Source organism: Pollicipes pollicipes, unplaced genomic scaffold (genome assembly GCF_011947565.3).
Source record: "Pollicipes pollicipes isolate AB1234 unplaced genomic scaffold, Ppol_2.1 Scaffold_7243;HRSCAF=8683_pilon_pilon_pilon, whole genome shotgun sequence".
Classification (NCBI taxonomy): domain Eukaryota; kingdom Metazoa; phylum Arthropoda; class Thecostraca; order Pollicipedomorpha; family Pollicipedidae; genus Pollicipes; species Pollicipes pollicipes.
Genome location: NW_023597042.1, coordinates 234,988 through 246,978, shown reverse-complemented (window position 1 = coordinate 246,978; position 11,991 = coordinate 234,988). Strand labels below are relative to the sequence as shown.

The 11,991-nt window shown below is 47.8% G+C and overlaps 1 protein-coding gene across 1 annotated transcript; it reads left to right on the top strand.

Moving 5' to 3' along the window:
* Positions 1 to 2,222: 2,222 nt before the first annotated feature.
* LOC119110881 (3-oxoacyl-[acyl-carrier-protein] reductase FabG) lies at positions 2,223 to 11,677 on the top strand. The gene is made up of 2 exons (XM_037234758.1): positions 2,223 to 2,294; positions 10,879 to 11,677. The coding sequence occupies exon 2, from the start codon at positions 10,904 to 10,906 to the stop codon at positions 11,675 to 11,677; it is 774 nt and encodes a 257-aa protein (XP_037090653.1). The 5' UTR covers positions 2,223 to 2,294; positions 10,879 to 10,903.
* Positions 11,678 to 11,991: the final 314 nt, after the last annotated feature.

Genomic DNA, 11,991 nt, shown 5'->3' with positions numbered 1-11,991 from the left:
CTATCTCTCTCTCCTCTCTCCTCTCTCTCTCTCCTCTCTCTCTCTCTCTCTCCTCTCTCTAAATATAGCACCTTTCATCTATTCATGGTGTGCCCTTTCTGTCAGAAGAAATATGTAACACATGTGTAGAAAAATTAATGAATATACCCACATTTGAGTGGCAGTGGAAAAAATGCATCTATGAAGGAGACCTAAGAAGAAAACTAAAAGGATATCCTTTCATGAACACAAGCTTACATAATTCATTTGGGCAACAAAAAAGGAAAGATAAAGAAGATGTACCAAACAAATGGTGTGATATGATGCAGCCTACCAAGATAGTAAGAAATGGGGGAAAATGTTTCAAACATGGCCTGGCAAAGCCACAAGATAGTCAGGGATCTGCTTGTTTTAACAGAAAGAATGCCTGAACATGGATATTTCTTGAGTTTGACAGTCATAAGGCCTTTTGTGGTGAATAAGATGTGTGGAAAATAAAATGTCAAAAACAACACAGATATATCAGAGCTAGATAGCATAGAATGAGTGCAAAGGTTAGACAATGTACAAACATACAGGAACTTTTTAAAAATGAAGCAATGGAGAGCAAAGGTGAATATTATATAAGAACAGGACAAACATCTCACAGGAAGTGTCAGGGAAAGACAAGGCAAGTGCAGCAAGAGACAGAGACAAACATAGACAGAGACATAGAGAATCTCTCCCTCCTCCCCCTTCCCTAGGCCTGTTATGTTAAACCTACTGCTTCTTTCCAAATGTATATCAATTCAATTCTGGAATGTCTACCAGGGATGCCACTTCATATATTGTCAGCCCTGAGCCCCCCTCCAGGAAGAGGGGCCCTCCCCTCCCGAATGTTCCTGGCCCCCTGCCCCACATAAATATGAGCAAAAAGGAATACTGGACCAATGAAATGCAGACCAATGCAGAACATTCCTCTGCATTGGTGGTATACTACATATCTATCTTAAGTTTTCCCTTTGTGGAATATTGTTAATTTTGTACCACATAGTATCCTTTAACCACACATGATTTTGATTTATTCCCCATAGCATCCTTTAACCATATTATATAATATTGGCATTCAAACTAATTTAAATGCAAGGTTGACCTGCACTTACCAGCACATTTTCAAGCAATGGCACCTGGGTTAGGAATAAAATATGCAGCAATAGGCATCAGCTCTTAAGGAAAAGGAATCCGGCTGCATGAACCTGTTCCCACCACTTTCCACCAGCCCTGAGCTAATTTGAAAGAGACATTCCTGGTATCTGATTGTCATTTTTTTTATAGACATACTTGCCATCATACCAACCACTGAAAGACAAATAAACATTTTACAAAGATCTCAGCAGCACATGTGGAAGCATCCCTATGATGAAACAACCGAAGTGCCTATGCCAGTAGGTTAATATATCCATAATGTAATGTTTCTCAAGTTAAATTAGTAAAACTATCCACAACCACTGTCAGTCATGAAATATCAACAATTATTTTTGACAAATTAACTAAAAAGCCAGGATGCTAAATTCTTCTTAAAATGTGTGTATGTTCATGAATGCTAACATGCTAAGCAATGAACAACATCCAGCAAATACTGTCGGCCCTGCTATGGCGAAAACCGGAAAATTTCCACAATGAAATGAGACGAATGCGGCCAACCGAACTACCATCATCCCACGTCTTCAACTCTCCCAACCAAGACCAATCTGCCACATCGCGACAGATACATGTAACTTACTTGAGTTTGTTTCTTATGTCGCTTAGATGTTGTAATGGTTGGTTAACCTTTTGCGACTTATACAGCACAGCAATGATGACATGCCGCCATTATCGATCTTGCTGTTCTCCGTTTGCCAGAGATGGGCATGCAATAATGGTCGAAATAATTAGTAAATGTTTTTATTGGAGTTATTCTCATCTCATATGCCGTGAAAGTGATACAAGCTATTAACTGTTGGCGGACACTCATAATAATTCATTCATATATTATTTCATTGGCAGGGTTTAGAAATGGCAGAACATGGAAGCCCAGTGATGTGTTGTATTGCAATGGGAAAGACGACGGGAGAAGCAAAACATAGCTATTGGAGCTTTATAGCTAGTTTAAATGAGTATAAATGTTTGGAAGAAACATTTATTCCCTAAATCACATTTGGCATTCTCCACCTTTTTCTGTTCTCTTTCACGGTATTGCTAAGTAAATCGAAAAGGCTCTTGATCCATCTCCACACTAATGCTCTAAGGTCACGAAGGGTGAACGTCCATTAAATCTTGCCGGGTGAAGCTCTCAGGTAGGTAAAATTTAATATCCCTGGTACATTCATTTTTAGTTAATTTTGCATAGTATCCTATGTCCAACATTTGCCTCTTGTAGAAAACCATTTAAGACCCCGTTGGCTGGATTGTATTCACTTTGCCAAATGTGGCGCTACCGAAAATAAAGAAGTAGTGTTGTGATATTCTCGACGGCCATTGTGTACTTCGGCGTGTCAGAGAGATGGTGACGTTCGTCATGTTGGTGTATGGATCCTTGGGCGTGGTTCATATACTCGGGTCTCTACAACTTAAATGGAACAGAAGTGCTTGCTTGTAGCATGGGCACTGATGTGTAACCGCCATCTGTTGCACAGATCAGCCATGCCCAATGTTGCGCGTTCTTAGTCGCTATGCTTTTCTTGGCTTTGGGAAAGGATTCAGCTCATCGTTTTTGGCTGGTCTGTGAAGAACATTGGCCAGATCATGCTTCATTGCAATTAGCAACATTTTAGTAGCTTGTATTGAAAGATATTCATTCCAGTGGCCTTTGTGGTATGCCATATCAATTTTTTTCTCCATATGAAGCATTCTGGCATTCTTGGAGGCTGATTCCACCTTTCAAATGATAACCTATAGGCCAAGCAACACCTGTGAACAGTGGAATTATATCATTTGTGAGTATTGACTATTATCTGTGAATACATGTTGGACATGGTATTGTTTTGTGATGTATTGATATGAACACCATAAAGCCCATTGAATGGAGGTGCCTAATAAACATCTGTGTCTGGACATGTATTTGTATTTCGCCCTTGAAAGTAAATGATAGCGTTGTACCGGCGACAACGTTCGTAGTACGCCATAGCGTCGGAAAGATGGCGCTGATCGGTGATGACGGGCGAGTCAGCTGAGTGTTGGGCTAGTCAGCTGAGCACAGGGAGAAGTTCGCTCTCCCCCCCCCCCCCCCCTTCTCCCCCGTTACTGTAGGAATGGATAGATTGGGTCATGTGAACTGTTTCTAGGTAGCATAACACTACATTGGATTGAACGCCGGGAAAGTGTATGCCCTCGGTATGATAGCCACGCCATTTGTTATTAAGGTGCACAACGAAAAAATCCCACGTGTCATTGTCATTGTAATTTGCAGGCGTGGCTACGCTAGCTGACGTATGGCCTCCTGCTAATATCCTTCTGTTGTGATTGTGATGATATAGTTCGGGGAAATAAGGCATGGCTTACTGAGGATCGTAAAATTCATTGGATTTAGAATTGAGCAATCAACTAAAGGGGTTCCTCTCCGAATTTGGCCCTCTTCTGGAAGCGGTGTGACGGTAGGCAATGTGGTGTTTCATATCAGATGAATGCTCTGATTCACGTGCACTGCAGTCGTTCGGCCAGGGCTTCGACAATGGGTGGAGGTCGGGGGGGGGGGGGAAATGGTTGATAAATGGTTCGTGATGTTGAAAGCCCGTACTAAAAAAGGTTAAAAATTGCAGTGCTGTAGCCACCCATGTGTTGTTTAGAACTGTTAAGCATTCAACCAAAGTGATTAAGTGATAAAACATTGTGTCATGTAGTTTTGAACATGCACACTTGCAAATTTAGCAACAAAAACCTCCACACTCGGCGCTGCACTCTCCATTGGCCCCGTGACGTCTGCCTCGCCCCGAGCCCACGGCTGACCTTCGGCGGTGACACACTGGCGGATAGAAATGATGACGCATCTGAAGAAGTATCTTTGGGCCCTTAAGGGCATAAATTTGTCATGTATTTAGAAGGTCATCTGGGTGTGTATTTCACCTGTGCGATTTTCAGATCGGTAGTAAGAACGGACTAGCCTTCGGAGCACCGCGGAGTGGTGCTGGAGTCTGGCGGCGGAACTGACAATATTTATGGTGTCGCAGTAACTTGATTTGTGCAGCGGGCAGTCTTAAAAAGGTAAAAATATACACCCCAGTTTAACTTTTGAACGGTGCAAATGTAGTTTGAAGGACTTTCGGATGTATTATTTTGCGAATCCCTATTGAGCGCCCCCATGCCCCACCCCCTCACGCACATACCGACTTGGTTTCCGGACCCCACAGCTTCGAGGAGCGTCTCCAATCCGGGACAGGAACCCGTTTTTGTGTTTTTCAGGGTGAGTTAAAGTCTTTTTGCTGTTCGCCCCTCCTCCCAACTCCTTTTGCGAAACTGTGCGCGGTCATTCTCCAGTTTGAGAGCCGGCGATGTTACACGGATCTTTTTGACCAATCGGACCTGGGGTGGTGGCAGGGCTCAAAAACGGGCATATGACGCAGACACGCATATGCTCCGAAACGGCCCCTCCGGTCGCCTTGAAACCTTCAATCGATTCTGTGCAATGAGGTGAATATTGGGGAGGCGACATCGAGAACCTGACCTGAGGTCAAACACCCCGAAAACGCGGAGAAAATTTTTTTACATGCAAATGCAGGCAACTCGGATCTCAGAGCCTACTGCACCGATCGCTAAAAAAATCTTCACTATCGGATGCCCCATACCTGATTCTCCCTCGCAGTTCTAGAATTGGTGACTGGTTCGGGTCAAAGGTTGTCAAATTTCATCAAGTCCAATATTCTTGATCGCAGGCAACTTATCGCTCAGAACCTGCCAAACTGATAACTGCCAGACCTTTACCATAGGATGCCCCACAACTGATTCCCTCTTACAGGGCTCACATTTCCAACTGTGATAACCCTAGGCCAGGTCAACAGTCAAGTTTCTCAAGGTCCAAAATTATTGCCTGCAAACTGCTCATTCAGGAACGATTGCTCCGATCATTTCAAATATTTACCTCTCGATGGGACACACCTAACAGCTGCAATGTGCCATGAAGCCATACGCAATTGTTTTGGTAGTGCCGAAACGCGCGGGCATTTTTTCGCGGTTGTGCACGCTACAGCGATACATTTGTACACATGTGCGCTAATGCAATGGCGTTGTCTTCTTTTTTTGGTGAGCAAAGGCACACAAACACACACAAAGTACAATGTGCAAGGTATATTTAATTCGGTGTATTTGAGACGGCTGTAATCGTCGAATCAAGCGTTGACACGGCGGCGCACAATAGGCGCGGTGGAGCTCAAGGTTCCCGTTGACTAAACCGGTGACGTCTTTTCCGTCAGTTTTACCCCTTTTCGCTTCTGGGACGTGTACATCCGCGACGAGCGATATACAGAGTGCAGAAAGCATGTTCCCAAGGAGGATTCTTAGGTCATTGGTCTGTTGCAGTAGGACACTGACCAAATCGGCCCACCTCGGTCTATGCTCAGTTCGATTCGGCGTACTTTTGAACGACTTGAAACCAGAAACCACCGGAAGATTGCTGAGGAGACATGTACATAATCACGACAAAACGGTATTCGCACACCACACACAATGATCAGCCACGCACCATCACGTGTTCGCTGCCAATGTTCTGTTAATCGTGTCGACACTATGCACAATTCAGTGCGTGATTTTCGGCACAACACTTCCGCTAAGGAGAATTTCAATCTCATAGGGCCAGCCTGACCAAGTTGCACGTCTCCTCGGAACAATCGTAAAGGAAAGCGCGGGGTTATAAATGACACCATGCTTGCAACTTCAACAGAGAATAAGAGGAAATGGCGTATTGGGTGGTAAGGTTTGGCAGTGATCAGCGTGGCAGATTCTGACCTATAAGTTGTCTGCTAGCAAGAATTTTGGACTTCGTTGAATTCGACGACTTTTGACCTGACCAAGGTTCGCCAATTTGGAACTGCAAGAGGGATTCAGGTATGGGGCATGCAGTAGTGAAAGTTTTACAGCGATCGGTGCAGCAGGCCCTGATATTTGGGTTGTCTGCATTTGCATGCAAAATCTTCCCTTCGCGCTTTCGAGGTGTTTGACCTCAGGTCAGGACTCAATATTGCCTCCCGTGACTTATCTCATTACACGTAATCGAATGGTGAAGGTTTCAAGGCGATCGGATAAGCCGTTTCGGAGAACTTGTCTGTCTGTGTCATATGCCGGTTTTTAGACCGTGCCCCCGGTGGTGACTTCGTGCCTACGCGTGGTCTGTAACCCACTCGTGCGTAACAGGCCAATAATTTTGGAATTGTTTGCACCACGTCTAGTGTATTTTCCGACGGTTCATGTTTAACTAAAACAATGTTCCAATGTGTGCAAAAAAATGAGAAAAGGCAGCATGAAAAAGGTGCGGAAGGTTAGGTTATGGTAGTTAACTTAAGGCAAAAATATCGGGGAATTATCGGCCTTAACTTGGCTAGTGACGCCGTTTGTTAGCAAGGTGCTCAGCAAAACAAAGTCATGCTGTTATCGCGTATTGTTCATAGGGCTTCCACGACGTCGCATGGCTAGTCGATGTATATGTATAGCGTTTTCCTACTAGCCTTCTGTTTTAAATATTATCCAGCGATTTGGGAAACAAGGCTTTGTGTGCTGAAGCGAGAATTTACAGATCGTTAAAAACATCGTAACTGATTATCCTTGCAGAATGTAGTCCATTGGTATGTTGTTCGATTACGACCTACTTTTGCATTAATTTTTCACGTAACTGAACAAATTTATAGGTTAAACAGGAGCGTTCCACATTTTCATGGAGTTTTAAAGTAAATAGCCATCTTAAGACCACTGGTGCAGTTCCTAGCCCTGCCGATCGTAAGACCTGAAACCCGTCTAAATCCTGAGCTGCACGCCCGCCAAGATGATAGACTGGGGGAGAGTATTTCAAGGTCACCTTGAAATTCGTGACGTCATAATAATGTCACTCATATCCTGCCATTTCATAATCCATGCGGCGATCAAGGCCAAGAAATAAGATGGAAATATAATGGTCGAGTCATCCATATCTGGTGTTCGCGAGCACAATAACCAACTATAACGGCTGTCAATTGGCTTTTAATCCGTGTTGTGCAAGATACGATGTCGTACTGCAAATAATAGATAATTAACAGTTCTAAGTTATTTGCATTGTGCGCAGCGAAGCAGGCGCGCAAGCGCTTGTCGTTTCAAAACGGAGGAGTTGTTTACCTTGAGCAACCTTTTCGACTTAGAAGCATGCCAATAGTAATAAGTGAGCTTGTCTCATTATATCTCATGTTACTTCAATATCTTCAAACGTGAAACATTCCCTTCAAAAAATGCATCAACATTTCATAATGTGAAGAATAAAAGCTCGCGACTTAAAAGCTGCCGCGCGCATTGCTGGTATGCGACTGTTTACAGCTGGTCCACCTATTCTAAGCAACTGCGTGAACTGGTATTAATAAAAAGCTTGGTACTTGCACAAGATTTTGCTCGAGATCTGTCGTTGAAGCACTTCAATTTATTCAATTTATTGGCGGATCTCTGACTGCAGGGGCTGTGCTGGTAGCAACATGCATGGCTTAACATGATAAGAAGCAAGACAATCTAACTAGCGATAAGGATAAGAAGACAGCAATTTAGACGGCGTTGACACCGCTGGGACAATGTGACACATCTGGTCTTTATGCTTCCGGAGCGCAACGAGCATTTGATCTCCCACACATTCCTTGTAACCTGACTCCGAGCCTGTGAGCTTTTTTGGGCCGCCTTATATCGAACATACGCTTTCTGTTCAAACACAACCAACACACAACAGTCAGCGGTAGTTGTCTTTTCTAGGCGAAATGATGTTCAACCTCCCACCCCCTGGATCTTAATGGTGAAATAATCCTTCCGGTTCACAGTTTTAATACCTTAGAATAACATCAGATCGCTGTCTCACTTCCAATGCGCATTTTGCTGATCTTAAGCAATGGTGCGCCAGACGACTGAACATAATAAAATGCATAGCAGGACGGGAGTGGGGGGGGGGGGGGGGGCGACAGACGCACTCTCCTCCGCTTCTATACCTCCCTGGTACGCCCGATCTTGGACTATCATGTTTTTCGTTTTTATATTTTTCCAAATAAGTCGAAACCCTGAAGACAATACAGAACGCAGCCCTCCGTATAGTGACTGGTGCACTTCGCACCTCCCCGGTCCCAAATCTGCTAGCGCACACGAATATCCCCTCCCTACCACACGGACGAAAATTACAACTTCTCAGATTTTACGCACGCGTCACAGCGCACGTTGGTAACCCCACATACAGCACTCTCGCATGCCTCGGCCCCAGCCGCACAGTTACCAACGCGGAACTTCAGCATCAACGATAAACACTCGCGTTATTCGAGCGCAACGAACGCGTAATCTCCCGGACATCCATACGACCCAACTCCCAGTCCCCGACCCTTTTGGGGCGACCCCATACCTAACGTAATCTTTCTTTTTAAACACAAAAAACGAAACGTATCAGAAACCGAAGTGCAACTCGTCGCTCAGTCCGAAGGAGAATATGACCAACACACCTTTATTTATACTGACGGCTGCCGGGGTGATGGCTGCACAGGAGCCGCCTTCGTACATCACAATGACAGTAAATCAAGCCGCTTGTGAAATTTCAGCACTGTGCATACGGCTGAACTAACAACAATCTTAACAGCCCCGCCTCGCGTCAAGGTAGTATGCAAAAGACAGTCACATGCACAGGCTCTCATTCGTCGGGACAAGCGCTCAGCACTCTTCGTAACTCATCCCATCCGATTATAAACGACATGCGTGGAACGCTCTGCTCCCTTCCTCAACAAACTCACGCAGTATTTCTTTAGATAACGGGATACGCCAATATTTATGGAAGCGGCGTCGCTGATGAGGAAGGAAAATGTAATGAAACTCCAAGTGTTTCACCACAACTTCTCCGTATTTTAGTCTTGCCCCGTCAGGGGCTGCAGCCCCTGACGGGGCACCTGCACTCGCTGCTCTCCCAGCGGCGACTCCCCGACAGCGGGGGCCGCGAGCCGAAGCCGTGCGAACGAGCCGGGGCCGTGCGATTGTGTACCTGTTCATCATTAGGATCAGGGTGGGGTGCTCGTAGTGCAGTTGTATGTGTCCTGCGCCCCTGCTGGGACGGGGCACGGCACGTGGTCAGGTTCGCAGTCCGGCCCCGGCCGCGCGGCAGATGCGCGCCGCCGCCGCAGTTCGCACGGTCCCGGCTCGTTCGCACGGTCCCGGCTCGCGGCCCCCGCTGTCGGGGAGTCGCCGTTGGGAGAGCAGCGAGTGCAGGTGCACCGTCAGGGGCTGCAGCCCCTGACGGTGCGAGACTAAAATACAGAGAAGGTGTGGTGAAACACTTGGCGTCTCATTACAGAGAACAAAGTATCATGTTCCTGGGATGTAATCATCGCTCGCGTCCCCTTTCCGCTATTATTGCAGTCATCAATTTACATTTTCGTCTCTTTCTCCAGTTTGATGGAGGTCAGCGCGCTTATCACCATCTGCACACAATCGAGCTCATATTACAATACTGGCCGAAAATTAATGAAGATAATCGCCCCAAGGAAGTGCTGCTTGCCAGACCCCGCATCGGTCACATGCAAGCCGCCCACTAGTGCCTATTCGAGCGCACTCCTCCGCTACGTCATCGCTGCAGCATCCCATTGATAATCACTTCCTCCCCGTGCGGCCGGTTTATCAATGATCAAGACAACCGCCCAACAACAACACCAACGCCAATCGGCTTCCATTAAATATCCATTCTTTCCTTGCTGACCCTTATCATGACATGCTCATTCTCCTGTTTGGGGTTTGTACTCAGTACAGGATGAGATAATTTCGTTTGAGTCAAGATGTTTTCCTGCGTAAATTGGCAAAAATTGCAGCTTGTTCCTCACTGGCTAGGAGTTCTGGCTTTTTCTAGTTCAGACTTTCCAAGACTTAATGACATCACACAACACTGCAAGGTCGTGCCGAGCAGCGGGGCCCGGGACTGCTCTCTCCGTTGCTGCGATGAAGCGGCCCGGCATCCATCCACCGTGCGGGTCGCCGACATGCCAGCTGAGCCAAGGCCACCGCTACCACGGACACCATACAAAGGACTCGCTGCGTCCGAGGAGTCTGGCGGAAGGGCCAGTGAAGAGGCTCACTTGTTAAAACGCGTGGAATGCGTGTCGCGCCGTGAAATATGTCAATCTGTTGCTACAATTTCCTTTACTTCTGCGCAATTCTTCAACAAATCTGCGTCGATATACATAATGGCTGCTTCAAGGTACCACAAGCTACCCTAAACCACCAAAAAGATGAGCTGCCCTACTTGCAAAATTCCGCCCAAACTTTCCAAAACCTGCTCTAAAACTTCGTTCTTACCCTTACCCCTACCCTGCCCCGGCGAGGTCTTGTAACATGCCATATCTTGCTAACAAATCTCCATATGTAGTGTCAAGTGTGTCGTCACCACCTGGCAATTGAGGGATGTAACATATTGGTCCATGCCCTGCTCATGATAGTCACGCACGTTTGATTTCAGGACTGTTGGATGGGAGCCAGCCTTCAAAAAATTAATCCACGTTGTCATATGGTGGCCTGGCAACCTTGCGCCATATGGTGATAAAGTGCTGACTCTGAGCCAAATTCTGAGTGCTCGCGATTTACAGCACACGGGTGCTGAAATTGTGTCTGCTATCTGTATTTATATAAAGTTGTGATATTAATTTCAGTTAACTATCAGAGATTTACGATTAAGAAAGTAGTATTTTTGTAATTGATCCCTTGTTGCAGGTCAAAAGAACACCAAGCCTTAGTGATGGCCTTCAGCAGTAAAGTAGTGTTGGTGACAGGCGCCTCATCAGGCATTGGGGCGGCCACAGCGCGCCTGCTCGCCGGCCGTGGCGCCACACTGGCGCTGGCGGGCCGACGCGCCGATAACTTGCAGCGCGTGGCCAGCGAGTGCGCGGAGGCGGGCCGCGGCCAGCCGCTGCTGACCATCACTGGCGACCTGACGCGTGAGCCAGATGCAGAGCGGCTGGTGGAGCAGTCGGTGCAGAAGTATGGCCGGCTGGACGTGCTCGTCAACTGCGCCGGCATCCTCGAGCTGGGCAGTGTCGAGACCACGTCGCTGCAGCAATACGACCGCCTCATGGGCATCAACGTGCGCGCCGTGTACCACCTGACGATGCTGGCCGTGCCGCACCTGGTGGCGGCGCAGGGCAACATCGTCAACGTCTCCAGCGTGAACGGGATCCGCGCCTTTCCCAACCTGCTGGCCTACAACATGTCCAAGGCGGCGCTGGACCATATGACGCGCTGCCTGGCCCTGGAGCTGGCGCCGCACCAGGTGCGCGTCAACGGCGTCAACCCAGGCGTGACGGTGACGGAGCTGCAGAAGCGCGGCGGTCTGGACGAGGCCGCCTACGAGCAGTTCTTGGAGCGGAGCCGCACCACGCACGCGCTCGGCCGGCCCGGCCAGCCGGACGAGGTGGCTGCCGCCATCGCGTTCCTGGCGTCGGATGGGGCTGCCTTCATCACAGGCGCCTCGCTGCCCGTGGACGGCGGCCGGCACGCCATGTGCCCGCGCTGAAGGCGGGTGGGCCTGGGCGGCGTCACCACCTGCGGTCGACGGGCCGTCTGTCGGCTCGGAGCGGGGGGGGGGGGGGGGGCTCGAGGACTGGACTCCGGGACGGCCAAGGACTGCTGCGGAACACGGCTGTTACGGGATTTTACATCAACGCTCTGGTTTGCTACCATTGCTTGAGTTTACTTGCACGGGTCGTCAGCAAAGTGCGTCGAAGTGTGGAAGACTAGCCAGGGCTCAGCGAATCAACGCAAGGGCGAATGTGCAATTATCGCGGGAAGGGAACGGTCCCGCTGGCCTTTCATCCTAGCTTCGCTAGT